Source organism: Meles meles, chromosome X, assembly GCF_922984935.1.
Source record: "Meles meles chromosome X, mMelMel3.1 paternal haplotype, whole genome shotgun sequence".
Taxonomy (NCBI): domain Eukaryota; kingdom Metazoa; phylum Chordata; class Mammalia; order Carnivora; family Mustelidae; genus Meles; species Meles meles.
Genome location: NC_060087.1, coordinates 113,335,732 through 113,362,458, shown reverse-complemented (window position 1 = coordinate 113,362,458; position 26,727 = coordinate 113,335,732). Strand labels below are relative to the sequence as shown.

Genomic DNA, 26,727 nt, shown 5'->3' with positions numbered 1-26,727 from the left:
AATGCAAATACCGGGGGCTGTAAGGGCTCTTTCTCCCCTAGGGCTTTGTTAATATCAGAATATTCACTCTCAATTTAAAACAGTTACATCAAGAACTTAGTTCTTGTACAGTTCTAAGCTTCTAGAAGTCACCAGGCAGCTTTATTTTAGAAACAATAAAGCAACTGTGATCAATTCTGCCAGATAAATGAGTAGAGTTCGCTAGACTTTAGTAAAAGCATACGACTTCATATGCTGGAATGTCTCAACATTAAATTCTTTAAAAAGTGAAATGCACCCATCACTTTTCAAGAAAAATGAAAATACAGTTGAATAAAAGTCACTGTGGATAGCTACACGTGTACTTTAATAATAACTTCCTGTAACAGGAACTTTAGTTCTCAAATTTCTTTCCCTTTGAAATAAGAAATGATCAACAGAATAAAGGAGCTAGGGACCATGGGAAGGAGCAAAAGACACAGGGGATGGAGAAAAGGAAGAACAGAACTAGCAAGAGAGAAGGAAGAATTGGTTCCTAGAAGGATCTTACGCAACTTTCAGTTTTATGCACTTTTCCTCACTGCAGAAAAACCCCATTTGCTTATGTAGATTTAATAATCAAAACCAAACAGTAGTAATAGCAATATATACTCACAAATGACGGATCTTTGTTCAGGCAAGCATCGATAAACTCCTTAAAGGACTTAGTAAAGTCTCCAACGAGAGTTGGAGGATTGTTTTTTGGAATAAGGAACAGAACTCTCATCGGATGCATGTCAGAGTTAGGTGGCTCTCCTTTGGCTAGTTCAATAGCAGTGATTCCCAGTGACCAAATGTCAGCCTGATATAAGAGAGAGAAAAAAAATTAGCTTGACATTCCATTCCAACAGACTGCCATGAAATAGCCTATGGGTCACCAGACTTTAAGGGTCTTAAGAGGGGCACTTGGCTGGGTCAGTTGGAACAGTATGTGACTCCTGGGTCTTGGGCTCGTGAATTCGAGCCCCACGTTAGGGATCGAGAGGAAATCAATCAATCTTAAACAAACGAACAAACAAAAAACAAAGGGTCTCAAGAAATGTAATGTAAATGTAATAAATTTTTATTAATTGAATTCATTTATTCTTTTAAAAATGACCAAATTTCCTTATGTTTTGACAGATACCACATTCTAAGCACTGAGAATTCAGGTGGTAAATAAAGCAGACAAAAAAAATCCCCGCTCTCCTGGGGCTTGTGTTCCAACAGAAGAGACAGATGAGTGAATCAATAGTATGATGTCAGATGGTGCTAGGTTCTGTGAAGAAAAGAGAAAATTTAGGGGAAGGGAATAATGAATGATGGGATCAAGGGGCTGGAAATTTTACACAGGATGGCTAGGGGAAGACTGCTTTGTGAGGTCATTTTTAAAAAAGATTTATTTATTTATTATAGAAGGGAGGGACAGAGGGAAAGGCAGAGTATCACAAGCATACTCCATGCTAAGTGCCGAGCCCAGCGTGGGGCTGATCCCCCAACCCAGAGATCATGACCTGAGCCAAAACCAAGAGTGAAAATCCAACTGACTGCGCCACTCAGGTGCCCCTACTGTGAGGTAAGGTTTAAGCAGAGACCTGATTGGAAGAAAGGTTATTCCAGAGAGAGGGAAGGGTGAGTGCAAAGGTCCTGAGGCCGGAGTGATACTTGATATGTCTGAGGAAGAGCAGTGAGGCCCCTGTGCTTGAAGGAGACAGAATATAGAGGAGAGTGAAAGGAGATGAGGCGGGAGAGGCAGACAAGGGCCAGATCATAGACAGCTATGTATGTGATAGTTAAGGACCTTAGATTTTATTCTAAGTGGGATGGAAGGCTACTGAAGGGAAGGAATAGACTCCAAATACAGGAACTTATGATTTAGCAGAAGACTTGATAAAACACTAGCTTTTGAAATACTTTTAAAAGAAGGAAAATTAGGGCAGTTTTTTTTTTTTTACATAGAATAGCATGTGATATAATAGCTATTATTAAAAACAAAACAGTTTTATACAGGTAACACTTTACTTTTGAGTCATAAGCTGACTGTTGAATAACTTCAGGAGCCATCCAAAATGGTGTTCCCACAAAGGTATTTCTTTTGATTTGTGTATCTGTCAGCTGCCCGGCAACTCCAAAGTCAGCCAGTTTAACATCTCCTTGTTCTGACAGCAAGACGTTGGCAGCTGGGGGGAAAAAGAAACAAAAACCTCTCAGCTTCCTCAGAATATAGCTATGTTTCTCAGGGTCATATAAGATTTCTGTATACCTTTTATGTCTCGGTGAATTTTCTTTTCTGAATGCAGATAGTCCAGACCTTTCAAAATTTCCTTTAGCATGGTAGCGATCTGGAACTCATCAAATGGACCAGCTCGAAGCTGAGGAGGGAAAACACACACACTTTTACACACAACTGAACAATCTAGTTCAAACTTGGTATTATCTGTGAAATCAGGGAATCACTTAGATATACGAAGCAATTCTGCTTATTAAGCCAACACTGAAACAAGTGGGGAAATAATTTAAAAGGTGAGGGAAGAGAGTAAATAAGTTAAGTCGAAAGGAAAGGGTTTTTTTTTTCCCAAGATTTTATTTACTTGACAGAGAGGGAGAGAGAGAGAGAGATCACAAGTAGACAGAGAGGCAGGCAGAGAGAGAGGGGGAAGCAGGCTCCCCGCTGAGCAGAGAGGCGGATGTGGAGTCTGATCCCAGGACCCTGAGATCATGACTTGGGCCAAAGGCAGAGGCTTAACCCACTGAGCCACCCAGGCACCCCCTGAAAAGGTTTTTAAATGATTAGACTTAATCTCCAAAGATAATATAAGCAGTGTGACCTCTGTACTAGCTCCAAGTCCCAGGGCTCCTAAATATTTACCTCAAAGATTTAAGAAATAAGCTTCAACAATGACAGAACTAGGTTTCTTTGCTTTTTTTGCTATAAATAAAGAAAATCAGCTACTTAAATTTTGGTGTTGGCTATTTAAATGATTAACTATTTACACTGAACTGATTTTGAGGTAAGTTGGCCCAGAGTACGGTTCTTAGCTTTTGTGGATCTCAATCACTTCGGAAAGCAGAGAGAATTTTTGAGACTGAAATTTAAAAGTCAGCCAGGAATATGATAATTAATCTATTCAGACTTTCACTGTAAAAAAAAAAAAAAAAAAAAAAACAGATCAAATTGTGAAGGGATACGGTTTTTCAAATAAATGTAACACATTTGCCTTTCTTTCCCCATCCCTGTACCAAAGCCAATAGTTCCAACTGGAATACAAGGAAAGCAATGATTAGGTTTCAGGAGAACTTGTAATGGAATATCTGAAAATCTCTCTTTAAAATAAATGGTTATTTTAAAGTTCTGGTACCTCATAAAGCACAAACAGTGGACTGTACAATATTATTACAGGAAAGGGTGGGAATCTAAAGTCAGAGCTGAGGTAGAGTTCTGTTTGCTGGAAGGAGGGAAGAGGTGGTGAAAATCAAACATCGCCCATTCTGCCTCACACTGGGAGGGATTCACAGCTCTTTGGCACCTTGTGTATTTCATCTTTCATGAATACCATATTTATTCTGAATAAAGGGCACTTTCATGTTGAAATTTAACAGCTTAAAATAGATCCTGTACTTCAGTCTCACCATTGAATATGAACTGTGGTCTGGATATACAGTATACTCCGGGGATGTCTGTAGTTCAATGGGTGCCTTTCCTAGGTAACATTATCTATTTACTTACAAATCTATCAACTTCCACCCCAAAAGTTTCCATTTAAAGAGGAGTGATTAAAGTTGTTCTCAAAGGTGAAAATGGCATTTTATTGATCGCTAGCAATGAAATTCTGAGGGACTACCAAGTAAGTGAGAGACCAAGGTCATACTAAGGATTCGTAGTTAGTATCACTGATCGTAACATGTTGACGGGGGCAGAAGAGGTATACCCTCAGTTAAAGAAATCAGGCAAGATCTGTAAAGGATACTACTTGTCATTCTGAAGGACTTCCAAAAGCGGCCTGGATAAGCCAGCGTATTAAGTAAGAAATTAAAAACTATGTATTTCCATTAAAAAACAAACAAAGAAGGGGTCCTACCGACCCACTAGCTTATTGGGTATATTTAGGACTGGTTTAAAATATAGGAAACATACACTCTCGATGAACGGGCTCCTGGGGGAGGCTGAGAGGGGGAGACTCCATGGCAGGGTAATGGGAATGGGGTGCTGCAGCTGGGTTTCTCTGGTTCATTATCAGACATAAAACTATTTCAAGGCTTGTGGTTAAAATGTTTCCTTAGCCATGTTGACAACAATGAGAAAAGGAGAAAGAAAAAGGGAGTTGGGAAAGAAACCAAAGGTAAAGTCTATGTAACAGAGACTTTTTTTTTTTTTTTTGGTCGTATGACCTTGGGAGAGATAATGATGAAATCTTGGTTCACTGGCCTTGGAGTGCATAATTGAACTTCTCCTCAGTAACTGAAGACGGTGACAATGTCTCTAACAGCTAATACCCATGCCTTCGGGGCTGCATACCGGCCTTGGGTAATATGCCTCTATTGTCCACTGAGAGCGTGCAAGAGAGGGACATCTGCTCTTTCAGACTATATACTTGTGGGCCTGGGGCTCTCCCCCACTCCTTTAGACTTCCAGCCGGTCCTAATCAGCCAGTCCCAAGGCACATTGTGTTATGTCTTCTCTTAAGGCTGGCATATTGTTTCCAACTTTTTTCTTTGGTGCTCCTGTTTTATTCTATTAGCCCTATCAGATGAGTTTTTGTTGTGAGTCACCGCCAATTCTTCTTGGAAAGAAGTCAGGTATTATCAATTCCATAAAACAACCTACAATAGGCACAAAGTCTGTTCATACACAACTCAGTTTTTTTTCAATGGGAGAGAATCTTGAGGTATACACTCTAAAATGTTGATTTCAGTTATAAGTCATAATCATGGTCCTTTAGTTGGGCGCCAGCTTAAAGTGAGAATTACTCTCTGCCCAGCATCCTTCTTATTTCCTCTCGTCCCTGATAGCAGTGCCCTCCCTCCCACCTAATCCTTTCTTCCATTCCCCAAATGCTAGCATTCGTTTGTATGGCACATTTTCTCATCATGCACCCTCCTTACAAAGGCCAGTTACATGAACTTTATCATTCAATCACAATGTTCTTGAAATTGAGAAACAAACCTTGAGCAATTATTAATTGAATTTCTTCTTTCAGTATTTGAGGAAATCAAGGCACAGAGGAGGTTCAATGGCTTGTCCACTATTAGCCAGCTAGTCAATGGTAGAACGAGGACGAGGACCCAGGTCTCTTGATTTTTTACGGAACAGGGAAGGGATATGGTGAGCACCTTGGGGGACCAGATAAGGTAACTGTGATCAATTTGGAAAGGGCTCTTAACTATTTAAAAAGTAGAAGGAGGAGGATCGTGGAGCAACTAGCAGGCTTCTTGTAGCGCTAATGAAAACACTATTGTGGAATAAAACTGTGACAAGACAAATGGAAATGGGGTCATTTAACTTCAAGAGAAGAATGAGATCTAACTCCATAAGCATGAAGGATTATTATACAAAGAAACACCAATTGTGTTCTATCACTAGAGAGGAGAGAAAGAAAAAACGAACTCAAGCTTTAGGGTGTAAGAATTAGATTAGACACAAGGAGGGATTACCTAGGACTCAGCAACTGATTAAAATGAAATGAATTCCTAGAAGGAGATGAGACTCTCCGTCAAGTTTAATTACCATTTCTTTAGAATGCTTTAAATTTGGTTCTGTTTAAAGGACAGAAAATCTCTTACAGTCATTTCTGTTCATAAGATTATTTGCAACTTTGGAGTCATTGGCAGGGAGGATTAAACCCTTTTAGAAATATTTAATCACTCACGGTTGGGAAAACTCATCTCCACTTGAAAATAAGAGTTAAAATATTACTTGATGATCTTAATCATCAAAACACTTTATTTTTAGAAACAGCACACTCTGTAATTTCAAAAGCAGAAGCATGATAAGAAAATATAAGTCATATAATATTAAAGACAGAAGGGAACTTAGAAATAACTTCTTCGTTTTATAGGATATCCAAGTCTAAGAAATTTATGTGTCTGGTTCACAGGCACAGATTTTATGTTATGAAGACAGCCCCATAAGATCAAACTCCTTTAGGCCAGCTCAGTGGTCATCTTACTACACAAAGTTGCCTTTAGTAATGCATACTAAATTTTAAATACAACGTCATATTAATAATGATTTAAGAGGGGGGGCAGCAATAACAGAATCACACCAATTTAGGGAAAAACACCTGTGTTTCTCAAAGGGATTATGTGTGTGATCACAGCTTCATTGGGTGAAACTTCTGCCCATCGGAGGATTTCAGCACCCTGATCTTTGCCCACTAAAATGGCCCTAGCAATTCCAAGTCATTATGGCAACCAAAAATACCATCACATTTCCAAATGGCCTATAGAGGGGCAGAGAGAATTCTGTAGGGAACTGGGTCTGTAGGCCTCTTCAGTGCGAACCCAAGAACCAGTTTAATCACATTTTTAAAAATCCAAGAACACTCTTGTCTTTTCAGGGAAATCCTTGCGAAGTAAAACTCTGAACTGGTATCAATGGCCACATGCACTCCTAATTTGCAGAGCTTTATTTCATTAAGATATTCATGTTTCATTCACACGCTAAGAATATCAGCAATATGCCCAATCCTGCAATCTAGCTCAATCTACATAAGGGCAGGGGGCCTGAATTAAGAGTTTAACTTGAACACATTACCAGAGTAACCATTCAGCTCACCCAAAAGCCACTGCTTACGCCAGTTAAAAGAAAAAAGTTAAAGTATAGGTGTGTAAGTGTGTAATTATTTAAAAATACTTACAAGATCCAGTGCTGAACCACCACCCAGGTATTCCATTATTATCCATAATTTTGAACCCTGTAAAATCCATGAAACAATTTAATCATGGGAAACCTGAGCCAAATAACTAGCATAAAATGTTAAATCTGACATACTAATGTACTGGTCTTAAAACACAAGTTTAAAATTAGTTGTTTGAAGCCCAGCATATTTTTTTAAAAAGATTTTATTTATTTATTTGACAGAGAGATCACAAGTAGGCAGAGAGGCAGGCAGAGAGAGAGGGGGAAGCAGGCTCCCCGATGAGCAGAGAGCTCGATGCGGGACTCGATCCCAGGACCCTGGGATCATGACCTGAGCCGAAGGCAGAGGCTTTAACCCACTGAGCCACCCAGGCGCCACCCAGCATAGATTTTTCCATAGAACATTACAAATAAAAGTAAAGTTCTGAGTCTTGACCTTCCTCCCAACCTTTTCAGCCTGTGATACGGTTAAATGAACAAATTATTATTTTTTTAACTGTTGAACTATTAGCAATTTTTATAAAACCCAGAATAAAGAAACCATAGCCTTAAATTACTATTCTGGATGACTCTGAAAGGAAAAGATAGTCACATTAAGGAACAGGGAGGTATATGGAGACTTGTAGAAGTTTTAAATGGAGCTTCTGGGTACCTCCCATGTGATTTTAGAGTTGGAGTACACTGGTTAGCTTGCCTTATTGCCGTTTTTGGCTTTTGTTCTCATGTACTGTACCACTTCTACCAGCCATGATTAATGGGCATTTTGGGGACACATGTGGAGCCTAGAAAGGATACTGTCCCTCCAACTCCTACTGCCGAGGTACATGGCTAAGAGAAAGGGAATGTGTAGCTTGAAAAGCGTAGGATTACTTGATTATTCCAGAATTAACTTCATTCTAAGTTGTACAGGAAGGAATGGGGCAAGTTACCTGAAGTATGTAAATTTCAATCAGGTGCACACACACACCACACAGCTCTGTCAGATAAAAACTGGAATCAACCATTAAACCTTTTCTTTCAGCGATAGCCTGAAATACGAGGGACACTTCTCTCCCCAAATCATTTCATGAGCGATATTCTCTGCATTTTTGTGGGACCCCAGATTTGACTACAAGTGGAATGGTTGATTTTACTATCCTGGCAAGGGGCCAAGTTGTGAATGGCTGGTGTTCTAAAAGTCCATTTTAAGTAAGGTGTTTCAAATTTGAAAAGCAAGCACTTTTCCCATAAAAAATAATGTCGTAGTTCCTAGGGTAGTCCCCCACAAAAGAGAGTTGAACACGAAGGTCTCCACAGTGTAGCAGAAAGAATGCCAGAGAAACGACTGTTTACACCCTCATAATGTTTCCAGGGGAAAAACACATTCACTATCGTGCTTCAACTCGGGATGCCAGGGACACATTTTTTACCCTTACAGCCCCAGCTGTGGGATAAAGATTCTCGAGCTACTGCCAGGAGCCTTCAAACTCTAAACTCCCCAGGAAGTATTCAGGAGTTCCAATCAAAATGTCTACACGTCCCCATGAGGCTGGGGCTTTAGCATGGCAAGAGAATGGACCCCAGTAATATGACAATGGGTGACACTATAGTGAAGGGACTGGGAAGAGGCTTAGTATTGGGGCCCGGGGAGGAAGGGCTTGGTTAAATTAATATGCAAGGTTCCTCCTTTCTTTCTGGATGCTGACACCAGGTAGGATGCACGGTGGGGTGTGGGGGGCAACAATGTCGTCTTCCCTCCAACCCGTCCTGACAGCCACTCCCCTATCACAACTTGAACTGAGGTAAGAAGGAATCTTTGCTGGTGGCAGTGTCTAGGGTAGGAAACAGAGGAAATATGTTCTCTTAACAGTGGGGAAGGGGAAAGAGCTCTAGGAGTGCTTCAGGTGACTTGTTTTTATGTCTAGAATCAGGCCCTCAGAACCTGAAAATTGTCAACCTCATCTGTCTTTATAGCTGATTTTCGAGAGAAGAAAGAAGTGTTTCTCACAACGCCGCATGGCCTGAGAATTTTTTCTTTTGCCATAGTTTGTTTCTAATCAGCCCTACGTTCTACCTCACGAATTCAGAATGCTTCCCATTCGCCTGATACTTACAAGGCAAACGAAAAGATCTTATTAAACACAGTTCTTCATGAATGAAAGCATCTGTTTTCCGAGTCTGAAACAATATGAGTCCTTTTTGGCGGGATACTGACTCAAAATAGAAACTTACCGTCTGTTCTCCGCTAAAGCATATTCACAGGAGCTCAAAATGCTATTGAAGTTATGAGTAAGCAACTTCCAGATCTGAAAAAGGCAGCTTCCTCCTCACAAGCAAGCCACTGGATGGGACCAGGACCCTTTGGAAACAGCAGGGAAGGAACCAGAGCTGCCAGACAGAATTTTCTGCCTGCTTCCTTCTGATCACCACTTCTGGAGACAAGCCTCACTAGAAGATGGCCACAGGTCTGGCCCTTCAAGAGATTGCTACGCAGGTGTGGGGACTGAAGTGCTTCATCCACAGAGCCTTTTCTGACAGGTTCCTTGTCCACAGCAGGCCTCAGGGAAAACACCACTTGCAAACCAAACAAAATTGAAAAGCCTAGACTCTATGTTTGTGTCCTTTTGGAGGACTACAACTTCTACCTTTGATTTCTGGGAAAAGATGTTTGTGTTGGAGAATGCAAATAAGTATGTTTGGCTTGCTTTTAAATAATTTAAAAGGCTGAGATGATATCTACATACCGGTTGAAAATTCCCAAAGAGCCAGGGACTGTAAACCATGACCGTACATCCGGCACACTGAAACAGAGGAAGTCCCTGAAGGAAAAACTCCACTTCTCCACTTACAAAGTGACCCACACAGTTTCACAACAGGTTGGAGGAATAAGTTTAAAGTCCTGCATCAACAGGGGTGGTCAGGGGTTAGGAAATGGCTCTCTGTTCCAAAATTCAGAATGCCTAAAGAGTAAGGACTCCAGAGTCGTACTATTTACTGGGAAGAACTTGGAGCCTAGTGTTAACAAGTTATCTCTGCCACCCCACAAGAAAGCCACTGAACCCCACTGTTGGCTGCTAAACAGACACTTGGCCAAAGCAGGGAGAAAGGCTACTGTGAAATTTGGGATTCGTTTGTTCATAGAAAAAAAAAATTTTGAATGCCCATGATATGTATCTGAGAGATGATTATTGTACTACGTATTAAATACATGTTGAATTAAATGGGCTGGTCTATGAATCTCCTAGCCAATCATGACATTGACCACATAATCCGACATGGACAACTAAAGTCAGCCAGTTATCAAAGGACAAATGTTGTCTGATTCCACTTATATAAGGAACCCAGAGTCGTCAAATTCATAGGGACAGAAAGTAGAATGGGAGTTACCAAGGACTGTGGAGAGGAGACAATGGGAAATTACAGTTTAATGGGTACAGAGTTTCAGTTGAAGAAAATGAAAAAGTTCTGGAGATGATGGTGGTGATGGCTGCACAACATGAATGTACTTCCTGCCACAGAAATGTACACTTAAAATGGTTAAAATGGTAAATTTTATGATGTATATTTTACCGCAATAAAGAAGAAACAGCACATAAAATTTTATAGAACCACAAGGGACAGGAGAGATCATCTGGCCACATGCCTTACCACCCTTGAGTTCTTTTCTTCCAAACTGGAAGCCCTTCTCTGTATTCCACCCTCACCAAAATTATGCTCAAGTTCTTGTTCAAATGCTACTCCTCCTTGTCAGGGTTACTGTACTTCATGTACCCACAGATAAGTGGGTAATACGAAGCAAGTTAGATGTATCTACCTGGGGTTAAGGAGAGAGGCTAGAACCAGAGACATCAATTCAGAAGTTGTTGCCCTAGGGGCGCCTGGGTGGCTCAGTCAGTCAGGCATCCAACTCACGATTTCAGCTCAGGTCATGAACTCAGGGTTGTGGGACTGAGTCCCACGTGGGGCTTGCACTCAGCATGGAGTCTGCAGGAGACTCTCTCCCTGCCCCCTTTCAAATCAATCGATCAATCTTAAAAAAAGAAAGAAGCTGTCTCAACAGAGTGGATGAGACTGACCACGACAGAATGAAATATGCAGAATGAAAGGAATATACATAGTAGGGCATTCGAAAAGCAAATGTCTGCTAAACTGATGGGGCTCCTTAGAGCTGTGTTATCTCAAGTTTAAAGCTGTATTTGTTTTGAGCAAAAAAAAACATTGTAAGAAGGAGAACATTTTTCCCTCTTCAATTTCCTTCAAGTTTTATAAGAAAACTCCAAAACACAATTTTTAGCTAAGGAACATTCCAGAAATATTCACCATAGCCTGGGAGTAAACACACACAAAAGTCTCAGGAAAAACAGTGAGAAGGCCACAAAACTGGACTCTGTTCTGGAATATTTTACTTCTATCATTTCTTTCTTTTTTTTTTTTTTTTGGTATCAAGGTGGTGGTATGGGGGGGCATATTTCCTTAACATAAACAGAAATCTAAAGGCGATTTTCAGCAGCAAATAAAGGCATGATTCAAATTCTATTCAATGCCTGAGTGAGCTTCGTTTTAAGATTTACATCGAACTAGAAAAATATTTAAAGATTATAAAAGATTTTTCCAATATTATGAGATCAGAAGGGGAGGGTTTGCTTATTTTAGCACTCTTCATAAAGACCAACTTTGTCTCTCAAGAAAATCTGCAGTGAACTAAAATTAAAGGAAAATACTGTGGTCATACTGATGTTTGTCTGGTTTTTACTCTTGTTTTTAAAAATGAAGTTATACAGTGAGCTCAGTCAAAATGAATACCTTGTACATTTCGGCATGTTTCAAGGAAATCACTACAACTGCATACAGTTTCAGAGAGCATATAATTTTCTCTCAAATGCAGTAACTTTTCCTCCAGCTTACAGTGAGGTCTTGGTTATGTATAATATCCTGTGTAAAGACAACCTGAGAAAAACCCTTATCCTACTGTACTCAATTAACCTGAGTCACAAAAACCCCCATGTCTTTTGAAATGGAAGGATGCGCCACAATAAACCCTAAGTCGATTGATAATGCAGGCCCCTGATGGTACTTAGAGGATGTAGCCTTGAGTTATATTGACTGCATTAAACAGAACCCTGTTCCATCTGATGTGATTTTAGTTTAAAGAAAAGCAAGCCTACAGACTCTCACTATGTTTTAAAATAAATGGAAAATAAATAAGTCAGTCAATTTAAGTTGGTCATTTCAATAAATATTACAAGGCTATAAAATCATAGGCTATTTCTGTGTGTATATATGCACATACAGAGAGAGACAGTACACATCCATTTATTTACTCTAATGTGAATAAATTCTGGATACGAATAATCAGTATCAGCCGGCTGTGGATTTCTACAATTCTATCAAGAAGTGCCACGTTTTTCAAAGTAGTCTTTCATATTGTAGACTTTAATTAATAATGGTAAAGGGGGTAAAAATTATTCAGTTTAATCCTTTAAGAAGACATCATGGATAATGGCCCTGATTCATTCACTAGTCTGAGAACATTCTATAATCAAGATTTGGGCATAACAATCTGTTTTGTTTCTTTAAATATTAAGTATTTATTGGGTGACTGGTACATGTACACTATAAAGGGAATTTTTTAAAAACATGAAATCTTAGGAATAAATAATAAAAACAGAGCTATAGTTCATTTTCCATAAGAGTACTGAGTCTGATTCAACAAAGGCTATAAACAACAAATGAAAACAGTCAATACCATGTTGGTACCCATTTCCAATATAATATAGAATAACCCATTTGGAATAGGGCTTATTTAATATTTTAAGTCAGTTACCAAAGAGAGCTTATCTGTTGTTACAGGTGCCTAAGAATAGCAAACGTTTAGGATTGCTCTAGAGTAGGTCTGAAATTACCAGGGTTCAATCCAGAAAGAGTAACCCAGAATCTGTAAACAACACACACAACAGCAGCAACAACAACAACAACAACAGATTCCCGAGTCTGCCTCAAAACGAGTGTGCTATGGGAATCAGGAGGGAGACCTGAATATATTGAGACTGAGTGACCTTTCAGGATTCCTTAAAAAGAATCTGACCTGCTAAGTAAGTTTCGTAGGTAAGAATTCACAAGCAAAATATGCCACAAAGAATCAAATAATTGTGTGTACAATTAGAGAGAGTAATGGCCAGCTCTGAGAAATAAAATGAATAGTACCATCTCCTCTTGGAACCGCCACCGCCCTCCCCTCCAAATAAGAAAAGTGACATGCTTATTTGTGTCCCGTCTGTTCCTTGTACATACTTAATCACAAAATCTGCACCCTGTTAGTGCAGTGTGGGATCGTGTGCTCCTTAAAGGCAGGGCTGAGTTATTCATTTTTTAGAAAGATTTATTTATCTATGAGAAGGAGGGAAGGAAGGGGTGGAGAGAGAAATCAGCAAGCAGACTCCTGCTGGGCGTGAAGCCAGGGGGGGGGGGGGCTTGACGGACTGAAACCAAGAGCCTGAGGCTAAACCGACTGAGCCATCCAGGTTCTTCGTTTTTCTATCTCCAGCACCCAATGCAGTGTATGACACACAGTAACAGCCTGTTTAAGGATTTATTCTACTATGCTTTCATTCCACATTCATCTAATTCATTTAATATTAGAATAAACAGGCTTCGTAAAAAGGCAGTGAAATTTATGATTTCTAAATAAGTAATAACTAATATAGCTAGATTATCCTAGGGTTTATTCGGTCAGCAGAATATAGAAAGATAGCATTAATTCTTATTCAGGCCAGTAGCCTGACGAATTATAAATACACCCTTTTTGGCCCAGAAATAGGTGAACAAAAAAACTACCAACCAACCAACCAACCAACGAGACTCCTCTGCCCTGCCCCGTAAACCCTGAAAAGCAAAGAACTAATACTGCCTTCCTCTGAAAAATTACAATATGGGGATACAGATTTTTAATTTTAAAATAATTGTATCTCTACCCAAAGCTAGATTTTTCTATTTATTCTTCACATTTCAATAGACACAGATCCTGATTTTTTTTTTTTAGATTTTATTTGTTTATTTGAGACGGAGAGAGAGACCACAAGCAGGGGGCGCAGCAGTCGGAGAGGGGGAAGCACACTCCCCACTGAGCAGGGAGCCTGACACAGTACTGATCCCAGGACTGTGGGATCATAACCTGAGCCGAAGGCAGGCGCCCCTAGATCCTGACCTCTAACTCTGGAACCCAAGAATTCTTGGGTTTTACTAACCAAAGAGTATTGTGTTATGCAATCCCATCTCCACCTGCCATGACCTCAGGTGTCTGCTAATTCCATGATCCTGGAAACTAAAATTCCAACTTCTGTTGGGGGAGAGAGGAGAACAGATAGTATTCCATTTGGCTCCACTTCAACAGATACTTATCATGGACTTAAGATGTGCCATGTCCTGTGCTAAGTGATGTAAAAACCAAGCCTCGCTGAGCTAAATTCCCTGCCATCAAGGAGCTCATAATCTGGAGGGAGACAAAGATATGTATATAATCACCACAGCTCAATGGAGTAAGTGACATATTTACATAGTCCATCAATTCTAGGTTGAGACAGACTGGACCACTGAGAATAATGTGTGAAAGCCCAGGGGGAAAGCTCTTTCCTGACAAAGGATCCGTCTCAAGGACCAGCTGCATTTCTGCTCCCCCGTCAACCCGGAGTTCAGGTGTGGAGTTGACGGTGCAGCTGAGTGCTGGGATGCAGTCAGGATACAGCTGCTAAATCTAAAAACAGTCTATTTGGCACTATAAATGGAGCTGGATTCTGCCTGCAGGCCAAAGACTGCCAAATCCTAATTTAAGACATTGCCTTTCAAAAAATAGAATTAAAAAAAAAGAAAGAAAAACTTCTAATGAAAATACCTTATGACTTAAATAATACAATACACACATTACCTTTAAATATGATCCGTAGTATTTGGTTACATATGAGCTGTCACACTGACTCAAAACAGTTATTTCTTGCTGAATGTCTTCAATTTCATCTTCGGCTTCCTCGAGGTCTATGATTTTAATAGCTACCACTTGCTGGGTACGGTTATCAATTCCTTTGAAAACTTCTCCAAAGGAGCCTTTCCCAATGCGTTCTAATTTTGTGAAGAGTTCCTCTGGATCAGCTATGTTATTCTAAGGGGGGGGGGGGTGGCGGGGAGAGAAAGAAAGAAAAGAACACAAATGTTTTGCATCAATTTTTTTTACATGAAAGGAAAATAAATCACATAAGACAATAACACATTTTTAAAAGCATACAAACTCCCCTGACTCTCCGCATGTGCTTTGTTAGAGCAATTACAATCCCAAACAGCCAGCTAGTCCATATTCTACAGGGTCACCCACTGTAACTGGGCTTAGCTGATCCTGTTACCACCAACAGTCCCTTGTAACAAATGCTGTCTCTGCTGCTTGCCAAAGGGCCAGGTACTTTTTACTTTGACAACGGCCTTAGCAACATTTTTTTCTAAATACATGTCCTTAGGCAAGGGAAACAGAAACAAAAATAAACTATTGGGACTACAACATAAAAAAGCTTTTGTACACGGAAAGAAACCATCAACCAAGGGACAAGGGAACCTATTGAACAGGAGAAGAGATCTGTCAATGATATGCCTAACATAAGCGGTTAATACTGAAATTACATTAAAAAACGTATACAAGCCAACATCAAAAACCCCCAAATAATCTGATTAAAAATGGGCAAAGGACCTGAGTAGACCTTTTTCTAAGATTTATTTATGAGAGAGAGAGAGCGCAAGCATGGATGCACATGCATGCAAGAAGGTAGGAGGGGCAGAGGGAGAGGTAGAGAATTTCAAGCAGACTCCCCACTGAGCTCAGGGGCCCAATGTTGGCTCTGATCCCAGGACCCTGAGATGTTGACCTGAGCTGAAATCAAGAGTCTGATATGCTTAACCCACTGAGCCACCCAGGTGACCCCTGAATAGACATTTTTCTAAAGGCATCCCAATGGCCAACAGACATGTGAACAGATGCTCAACATCACTAATCATCAGGGAAATGCAAATCAAAACTGCCACGAGATATCACCTCACTCCTGTCAGAATGGCTGACCCAAAAAATAACAAGTGTTGGCGAGGATGTGGAGAAAAAGGAACTCTTTCTTGGGCACTGTTGGTGAGAATGTAAATTGGTGTAGCTACTATGGAAAACAGTATGGAGGTTCCTCAAAAAGTTAAAAAAAAAAAAGAAATATCATATGATCTAGTAATTCCACTACTGGTTATTTACCCAAAGAAAATGAAAACACTAATTCTAACAGATATATGCACCCCTCTGTTTATTGCAGAATTACTTACAATTGCCAAAATATGGAAGCAGCCCAAGTGTTCACTGACAGATAAATGGACAAAGATGTTATGTACGATAGAGCCATAAAGAAACAGCCAGATCTTGCCATTTGTGACGACATGGATGAAACTAGAGGGTATACTGCTAGGTGATATAAGCCAGACAGAGAAAGACAAATACCGTATGATTTCCTTTATATGTGGAACCTAAATAAAACAAAACAAAAAACAGACTCTTAAATACAGAGAACGGATGGCTGCCAGGGAAGAAGGGTTTGGGGGGCAGGCAAAAGAAAGAAAGGGGATTAAGAGGTACAAGCTTCCAGTTATAAAAGAAAAAAGTCACAGAGATGAAAAGTCCGGCATAGGGAAGAGAGTCAACAATACTACAGTAACACTGTTTGGTGACAGATGGCGACTATACTTACTGTGGTGAGCACTCAGTGATGAATGAATCATTATGTTGTAAGCCTGAAACTACTATAACATTGTATGTGAATTACATACTCCAAACAAGGGGGGGAGCAGGTACTTTTTAGAATGAAGCACCTGACTAGACAGAGTTTGTGCAGTAATGCGAGGGTAGTGACAGTGACACAACGGCTAACTTGAGCGGGAAGTACGTGAATTGCTTAAAATTCTAATACTCTGCCAGCAGAATATTCACGTTTCACTCTCCTCTTTCCAGCTCTGACATTCTAGTCACCCTACCTGTTCTCCTGAACCACCATGTAATCACGGAATGCAAAAGACTCAAGAATCTAGGAGTCTTTTTTCTTAGCTTGGGATCTTATCTGTCTGACCTTGTCATCAATGGCGGAAGTGCTAAGTGCTCACTTGGAAATGGTAACACGCTGAGCTCCCACAACTCATCTTGCAGCAGAAATCCAGAGTAAGTCAACATTTTGCTACAATAAGATCTGGAATGAAGCATGGGTTTTTAGGTTAACCAATGCTTTGGATATTCAAAAATTCACTGTCCCTTCCTGATTCAGAAATATCCCATGTCTGCACAATTCTGAATTCAAATATTCCTCTCACGAGACGGTATTTATATCCTTACCTAAAACTCATACAGCTGCACTTAAGACTCACAATATTTATATCCTTCCTTAAAACTCCTATAGCTGAATACGTACTGCTGATCAAGAAGAAACACAGGATTTCCAAACCTCCCCCAAAAGGCACGTTATTAATTTGTACTTAAATGATTCAAAATATAAAAGGATGCTATCTAGGTGTGGTAAGCTGTATATCCAATCTGTCAACTGGACAGACATTATCTGCTCATTTACTACAATTTCACCTGATCAACAATTTCAGGAGACAATTACAGAGTTAGCGTGGTCCCTTAGATTTTCTGTTACTAAACAACAAGATCATCGAAGTTTACTTTTTTCTCTCATCAAATTGCTTGTACCCTTGGCAGCATCATGCAGTAGTCTTTTGATACTGGGAGCTACTTGTTATCCCCACCCATCTCCAGTACCCACATAGAACAAATGTATGTTGAGCTTCCCATACTGGCTTTTAAAAATAAGTTAGATTTCCAGTAGGCTGCAAATGTGTCCTTACTACTTACATTTTATTATATACCTTGTCTAACACTTTAGTACCATCGTTACTGATTTCCTTGGTGTTCCCTTAGCGAGACACTATACTTTGCTGTGATTAATATCACATAGTAGCAAAACCACCAGTTACCTCTTCATACTTTTGGTGATGGTTCTTGTCTTTTCAGTATCTTGTGGCAAAAATACTGGCCAAGGTCGGTGACAGATTCACCTCTCTGTGAGTTGCTAAATACAGTGGATTTGGAAAAATAAAAGGAACAAATCTTTCCATTTTTCTCATATAATCACAAAACAAATCTGAAAGTTCTAAGCCTACCACTGATTAAAAACTACACAGTATGCACTCTCTGGTAACACATTCTGGACTAGGAAGTGTATTCATTTACTTTGTAACAAGATTCTTGTTGTTGTAAGCAACAAAGATTAAATCCTAATCTCCCTAATTCATGTTTTAAAAGGATTTCACTGAAACAATCAACCCCTGGAAGAACACAGCTGTTCTATAATAAAATGGGTTCCAGAAAGTATGTAAACAAAGATTTAAACATCAAGTCACATTTTGCATTTTAAACAAGCTCTGAAGTGAATCCTCACTCAGGGATAGTTTCTGATTTTTAAATCAAGGAATACCAAATTGGAGAAAGGAAAAGAGAAAGCTTTTACACAATGCTTGCACTTTCCACTCCTTTATTTTGGGATGAAAACTTGTCACTCAGAACCCCAATATCTTGGGGGGGGGGTGAGACCATGAAAACAACTTTTCCCAGGTAGAACCTCACCTCTTTGACTTCAGAAGGATAGAGATCCCTGCCCTGCTTATCAAGTCCTGAATCTTGGATCTTGGATAGATAATACGAAAGTTCCCTTCTTTTCCTCTTCTATCTCACTAGCTTCTTTAGCCAAAGTATACCAAATCTTTATTAGGACAGGTATTCTTCCTGTTTTTGTTTTGTTTTGTTTTTTTTGTGTAAGGGCAAAATCAAGCAAATACATGGTAAGCATCTCAAGCAATGCAGTTGAAAAAACCTATATGAAGAAATGGATCTGCCCACTTGTTCACATCATTCTTCTTCAGAGTCTCTAAGAAAACCAAGTCGGCTCCCTCTGCATCCCAATCAAATTTTAAGAATATTAAAATATTAGAGAATATTAAGAATTTCCAAAGAATATTAAAATCTCCTAATCTTCCTACCTCTACTGCAAAATCCCAGTTTACCACTAGATCCGTATTTGCATTGCCTTCTCAAAGCCATGGCACAGGACGGAGCTCTCAGGTTAGCAGCGGCAAAGAGGAGGAAGACTGGCTACGTTAACTCCAGAGGTTTTACAACTAATGGTAGACAATTCGTATATGGCCCCACAGAAACCGGTCTGTGCACATGGGAACCTCACAGGTCCACCTCAGGATTTTCAGTGAACTATGCTTGGATCTGAACTCTTCAGCTCTAAGTACAGTGTTACATATTTAAGTCTTATAAGTTGTCATTACTACTAAAACAGTAACTAAGGGCAGCAACAAGCTTTCAGTATGGAAATACTCTTAGTATGTCCCAAAGGGACATCTTAACCATGGAAATAGTTATGGAATTAACTATGGAATAAATAACATGGAAATATGACTAGGGGCAGATAAAGACAGCATGTCCAAAAGGGACATCTTAACCGTGGAAAGTCAGGGGCAGATGGAAGAAGGCTTATTGCACACTTTAATCACAGAATCAGAGGGCTAGAAATATTCTTAAGGGTTCTCTAAGGGCTCTCCAGTCCTGGCTACACAGTAGAGCCGGCAGACTAACTTTTAAAATGCAGATACCTAGGCCTCATCCCCAAAGTACTGATTGGGGGTCTCTAAACTTAGGGACCAGCAATAAGTTCTTGTTTTAAAGTACTCCGAACTGCTTCCTATGCAGTCATTCTGGCACCAGACCTGACATCGGCGTTGGGAACAACAGAGCAGACATCTGAAATCTGTATCCTTGATTATAGGAAACTCATCACCCCTATTTTTCCCAGGCAAGCCTCCGGCTCTCTTCTAACTGTGCAAACTAAAAGTGGACAACTTAGAGATTAAAAGTAAACCAAAGGGACTTTGGTATTTATATATATAGCTGTATTTAAAAAAATTTAGTCTGTAATACTTCTAAGGACACATCTTTAAAATTAGTGCCTAACCTCAAATGAGAGCAGAAAAGTAATATTTACCAAAACACACAGAATGTAGCCGTACCTTTGTTATGGGGGGGAGGGTAATTACTTCAGTTTATTCCTTTACTACCTGGAGGCCAGGGCCCCAGAAGTGCCACAAAACTGAGGCAGGATAGCCCAGAGCGCAATCTCCCGTACTCTTGGTGTATATATCTTTGAACACTTTTTTAAAAAAAAAGATTTATTTATTTATTTATTTGACAGACAGAGATCACAAGCAGGCAGAGAGAGGGGAAAGCAGGCTCCCTGCCGAGCAGAGAGCCCGATGGGGGGCTCAATCCCAGGACCTTGGGATCATAACCCGAGCCGAAGGCAGAGGCTTTAACCCACTGAGTCACCCAGGCGCCCTGAACACTTTTTTTTTTTAAACACAATATGGTCTATGTAATAATAGGGTACATAACAGGTTCAGATCTAATTGATGACCGTTTTGAATTAATAGTCAATCCTGGCAAAGAGTAAAAGTTTAGCTAGTAGAAAATGGGTACAAATTGTGGAGGAGGATGGAGGGAAGGAAAAAGGTTTCCTTGATCCTCTTAAGGTCCTGGGCTGGGTCTGAAAATTCAACTCACAAAGATGGATTCACAGAAGAGAGGCACATACATTGGTTTAATATAAGTTTTACATGATACTGGAGCCTCCATAAGGAAATGAAGACTCAAAGAAATGGTTAAACTGATGGGTCTTTTTAAAAAGAATAAATAATTTATTTATTTGGGAGAGAGAGAAAGAGAGAGCAAGAGGGCATGAGCAGGAGAGGAGCAGAGGGGAGAGGGACAGCCAGACTCCAAGCTGAATGCAGAGCCCAACACGGGGCTCCATCCCATGACCCTAAGATCATGCCCTGAGCCAAAACCTAGACTTAGATGCTGAACGGAATGAGGCACCCAGGCGCCCCTAAACTGGTGTGTTTTCATGCTAGGTTTGACAAAAGAGCAAAAAAATGCGGAAAAGGGCAAAGAGTATGAACTAAATGTAGCAAACTGGGGGAAACATAGCAAGGCCTGTTTGTTCAGATTCTTCCCGGCATCCCTTTGTCTTTGGAGGTAAAGATACTCCTTTCTTCCAGGTACTATGAGAACACCTCCCACATGAGGGTCTTAAGACCCACTTCAGGGGAGAGGGGCAGGGAGGAATGGAAGGAGGAGAGTCAGTCAGAGTAACCTTCCTGCTTCTATTTCCTCAAACTCCTTCAGCTTAAAATATTCAATATGCCAAGGTGCTGTATTTTGGGGTAGCACACCCTGAACCCCATCAGGGGCATTAAGATTAAATGAATCTGGACAAACAAGAAAACTGTGGACAGAATTAGAATTAACCTTGAGGTTTTAACAGAATGGAGACCTGGAAAGCCAAAGGTGCAGTAAAAAAAAACCAAAAAAACAAAAAAACAAAAAAACCCCAAAGGTGTGGTAAAAAACCCAAAGGTACAAAATCTAGTTTCTTTGAATCTGAGGCAGTCAAAGTAAAACCTCCAGTCTGCAGCTGAGAGTAAAAACGTAACAGATTTAGGGAAGAGAAGGTAGATTTCTTGGAGAATTTGACTAGGAAGGGTAGAGCTCAAGTGAAAGAACCTTCAAGAACTAAGAACCCAGCTGAGCAAAGCTGAGCTCAAGATAGGTTTTGCACTTGCTTCCCTACCTTAATAAAAGCCATACTATGGATGCTCTTGGTTATATGATACTTTCTGCACTTTACAAAGACTGATCTGTGTAGAGGCCTACCAGTGACTCACAGATGAAGATGGGTATGCAGGAAATAATGAGCAAAGAATGTGCTAATGATACCCGCTTTGAAAAGAAGACCTCTTACTCTCTTCAAAGTCTCAAGTGTAACACCAGGAGTGACCTGCAGTGAACTCAGGATGCCTGGACAGTCACAGAGGGTAACTAAAAACTATAGCCTAACAATATACTAAAGACTCGAGTCTACCTATTGAAATCGCTCAGGTTAGTTCTCCCAAGCTAGAGAGGAAATGCTTTTCTGGAATACTCCCCTGTCTACACTACTACTTGTCATCTAACAAGGAGAATGCACAGAAATCATTTTCTAGGGGCTCCATGAGCCTCAAATGCAATTAGTTCTATGATGCCTGCTTATGTTAAGATTTGTCAACTACCCTATCAACATTGTCTCAAAAGTTATACTGAGTGCTTCCTAGTCAAGATACTGCCAGAAAAAAAGTATAAAGATTTAAAATCAACAGCCATACACCTCTTAGCACTGCTTGTGTGTTCAAGACCACAGGACACTACCTATCTTTTTAAAGTGCTATATATTATCCAGGCACAACTGACTTCTCCCTGGATAGAACTAGAACAGTCACAGGCTTTTACACCTAGAAGGAAGTGTGTACGTCATGCAGACCAACTCCTTATCACCACCATTAGTAACAAGCATTTACTGTATGCCCATTGTGTCCCAGGCTAATACCACCAAATGGAAGCTATGAAATTTAAGGCCACTTATGTCAAAATGATGGCACAGGTAGGGAAAGGTTAAGAAGGGAAACAGAAATCCTGAAACTAAAAGAATGATGGGATCTTTGAGATGAACAGGAACTTAGCAAACATCTGATCCAAAATCTATTCTTACAGGGGAAAAAACTCCATAGCTTATGGAGGTTAGAAACTGTTCAAGGATGTAAGGTAGTTAACTAATGGCAAAGCCCCAACTTGAACCCAGGTCCCCTGACTCCTAAGGGTAAGGTTCTTTCACTACAGCTTGGACCAATTTGTAACTTAAATTATACTCTTCTGCTATAAAACCAAAATTATTTTCCATCACGCGCAGAGGACGTAACTATTGAATGTCTACTTTGGAATATCCCTACATTTAAAGAGTCTGAAAACTTTTAAACCTAGAAGATTTTGAAAAAAAAAAAAAAAAAAGGTAGAATTTTCCTCTCCTCCAAATGATATGATTTCTTACAATTTTGGAATTACTCTGCAATTGACTGATCCCTGCAGATATGCATGATTACCAAATATTTCATGCTACAATTCCACAGAGAAGTGACCTGTACGTAATCTTGACTTTCAGGCAAGGGTACTATATTTGGCCCATTGTTTTCCAGGTCAATAACTAATCTGGAATGGGCTAGCCTCTGGAGTGTGGGAGGCAAGGTGGTGATGGCATTCCATAGCATGAGTCCCATAGGATCCAGTGTCCGGAAACCAAGAGCTCCAATTCCAGCTTTATCAGTGATTTACTGTAACCCTTAACACTTTCATAACCCTTAACACTAAGGCTTTCAGTTCTGTTCCTTTAAAAAGACCCTGAGGTTGATGAAATGGCCCAAGAATAAAAATACTATTTTTGTTCTAGGTTTTATACAGGGCAGAGACTGTTCACATGACCATGTGAACACTCAGATTACTTTAATAATGAGAATAAAAGAAACTCGTAATTTTTTCTAGACTTTTGAAGGATGGGATGTTAGCACAGTGTTTTCCTCCTTTGTACAACCTCGGGTTCATATTACAAGTATCTGATAACAAAGTTGATGGAATTCTTAAGAGACCTCTGTGATTTAGATTTCTGGAGTAAAATATTTAGCTTCACTGTATTTCGTATGTGACAGACTAAGAACCAAGGTAATAACTGTTATGTCTGTATGTGTTTCAAGTTAAACATGGAGAGTTGGGCTTGAGGTGGTCAGTCGTCTGAGTTTTTATTTCCATGTTTTGAGAGCTCAGAATATTTATCTAAGTGCATACAGAAAATGTTCCTAGTTTGCCTATTTTTATGCCACACTCACATTTTTGTATCTCTCTCAAAGGTCATTATGATTTGCTTTTGCAACATACCGCAGATGTCAAACGGCCCAGTTTTACGTATATGCAATAAAATAAATGAACTGTAGTAAAAAAAAAAAAAAAAAGGTCGTTAAGACAACCCTGGTCTTCCTTGTGGTCATCACACGGCATTTTATCAACTCACAGCAGCGTCTCCTTCTTTTCTTACCACTTAAAAGGAAGTTTTGAGACGGCTGAGGCAGCCCTGGTCTTACTGGCAAAAAGCATGAAGTCGAAGGTCTCGTACAGTATTATTTTGTACTCTTAAGCAACAATTTAAACTTCCAGCAATTTTGTGCACAACAACAAGAAAAATGTGTTCATAAGGCAGAAATAAAATTAAGTTTATAAGTACTTTTTCATCCTTCCTTTAGTTTATTATTCCTATTTTTAAATGTACCTCATTAGCAAAAATACTTGGAAAATATTGTAGCAAAGGATAAATTCGTTGAAATTATTACAAAAGGTTTTGACACAGCGGCATGAATAACAGAGCAGTTTGAGGAGTTTCTCCTTATCAATTTTGAGTCTACTTCACCTCTAAGAACAAAAGAATAATTGAAGATACTCCATCTGAATTCCTCCTACTCAACAGAGGATAAGGGAAGAGCTTCCTCTGCCCTCCTAATGTGCATCTTCTTTGTACTTAAGCTCAGAGCAGAGGGAAAGAACAAAGGCGTAAGCGGGACACATTCTGGGATGTGAAGAATGAAGTTCTTTACACATGTTGGTAAGACAGTTCAATTTACAATCCGGCAAAGAAGAATAAAACATCTCTTTGATTCTACTGTCACTTTCCCACGTACCACATTTTTTTCTAAAGAAAAAAAATTAAATGCAGAAAAGCATGAAAAGAAATTTCACCGTAGCCTCTCCCCTCTTCGAAATCCTTAAGAAACAGAATCCTAGCCGGAGGCGCTTTTATTAGCTCTATTTCCTAGATAGATCTTGAAATTCCTGCCATCTTAACTGAAAGTAGAAACATCAGATTATTCTGTTCAGCCAGGTAAATCATCTTCGGGTCTAAGGCCACTTCAATGGAAGGAAATAACTAATTTTGTCTTTTTGACTAACTTTCTGGGATTTGCAGTTCCCTTAAACCTTTAATTATAACCACGGTAAGGGGCAGGAGACATCTTGCAAACAATCACATTCTTTTCTCAATAAACCAAAAAGTCTAAGGCTATCATCACAATAAATGCTGGATGCAAAATGCCATTGCATCATTTAGTTCATTTCTCTCTGACCTTACAGCTATCCAGAGGAAAAAGGAGGTCTGGTTTCTTACAAGTACTGCAGAGGTAAAGAAAGCAGAGAGGTCAGGCAAAATTGCCTTCATTTTGCTTATCCTGGAAATTACGAGAACTCAGCAATTAAATGTTGGCTACACCATCTGTACAATGAGGGAAAGAGGTGGGCTCCGTGTTCTCTAAATCGCTTCCTGTTTTGACACTGCGAATTTGTTAGGTATTAAAGCCAAGTCGCTCTGTTCCCCTCCTTGTATCACTGGCAATTGCCAACTCTAGTTTTGAAGCAATCATGAAGGTAGGGGGTGAAACTGGCAATTCCGTAGTGGTATACGATGGCTCAAATGGGAAGTTTACGCTACCCCATTGCTGCAGCCAGCAATTCAGAATCTCACTCGCAGACTGCCTTGGAGTCCAAACTCTCTGATACTGTAACGAAGCAGGCTCAGAAGCCGAGGGCGGACGAAGAGCAACAGGGTGAGTTACTGTCCAGACCGCCCTCTCGCCCCTCACACTGACCAGGTCCCATTGTGTATGAGTGACTGCTCTAAGGAAGTCAGGGGAGCCAGAAGTTCAGCTAATACAGGACCTAAGGTTATATTCGTCGCCTTCTCTTTTCATTGTAAATTCATTCCCAAAGTAATATTCAGAAAAGTAACATAATTGTACTTGCCCATATACAGAACTAGAACACCCAACAAAACTAAGTGCCCAAGGGGAAAACGTCAGGGGTAGCTTCTCATATATCAAACACAATGCCTCAGTGAGTAGTAGCTTGGACATAAAAATCTGAAGGCAGTGCTCCATCGGAGAACAATTTTACTTTATTATTGAGCCTCTGAGTCATGCCATTTTCTCTGCCAACAATACCCTCACTCTCCCCCCATTTCTGGAAATACCACAACTCTTAAAAACAAACAAACAAACAAACAAACAAAACACCTTCCCAACTCCCCAGCGTAACCTGATCACCTAACAATCAACTGCTTCATCCACTGCCCTCCCATAGCTCTTTGCTGGAGCCTGGGACTCAGCACACATTTTATTATCTCTACGTTCTCTTTCACTGCCATGATCATTCTTTTTTCAAATGAATAAGCTCCCTAAGGATGGGGCTCTGTCTCAGTAAGCACCAGGTACCCTCACAGCACTCGGGGCAGCGCCTTGCATACTGGTGGCTGTCGTCCTTGGTTGTCTGCAAGGTGTTTCAAACTTACCTGCCATCTTTGGCATGAAGCGATCCTTTCATTTGTACTTTGATTTCAGACTTTTGGTGCAAGGCAGAGTGCATTCGGTACACTTGAAGGATGTTAAAATAGGTATGAGATTCTTTAAGTTAATCCCTATTGTTGCATGTGATTAACATAATAGAAACTTTCCAAAATGACAACTTTGAGAGTTTTTTTTTTCTACTTGGAGAGCTCTTTAGGTTGCAAAATAGCAGTTCTTAATGTAATATGGAGCCATACAAAGGGGAGTAGGTAGTAGCCATACCCACAAGGATGCATATCACTAGTCTATGCAAATATGATTCTGGAAGCACATCGGCAATTACTATTAACGAGAGTTAATAGTGTGTCCTGGACAGTAGCACAATTTCATACTCCAAGGCAAACATTAAAGGTCTTGAAGAGTGGCAGTTGGTGTATCATTCTGGCTGTATATTTCTTTTAATTTACCTGGGCTAAACACATATAGAAATACACAATTCCATCAGGGATCAGGTTTAACCTTAAGCA

At 39.9% G+C, this 26,727-nt stretch overlaps 1 protein-coding gene across 1 annotated transcript in view; it reads right to left on the bottom strand.

Moving 5' to 3' along the window:
• Positions 1–26,727, bottom strand: part of STK26 (serine/threonine kinase 26) — a 52,739-nt gene that overhangs the window by 5,470 nt on the left and 20,542 nt on the right. The window contains exons 3-7 of the mRNA XM_045996517.1: positions 14,757–14,987; positions 6,855–6,911; positions 2,261–2,369; positions 2,020–2,177; positions 635–820 (exon numbers count right to left, since the gene is read on the bottom strand). Coding sequence (XP_045852473.1) covers positions 635–820; positions 2,020–2,177; positions 2,261–2,369; positions 6,855–6,911; positions 14,757–14,987 — 741 coding nt within the window. The remainder of the gene's footprint in view (positions 1–634; positions 821–2,019; positions 2,178–2,260; positions 2,370–6,854; positions 6,912–14,756; positions 14,988–26,727) is intronic.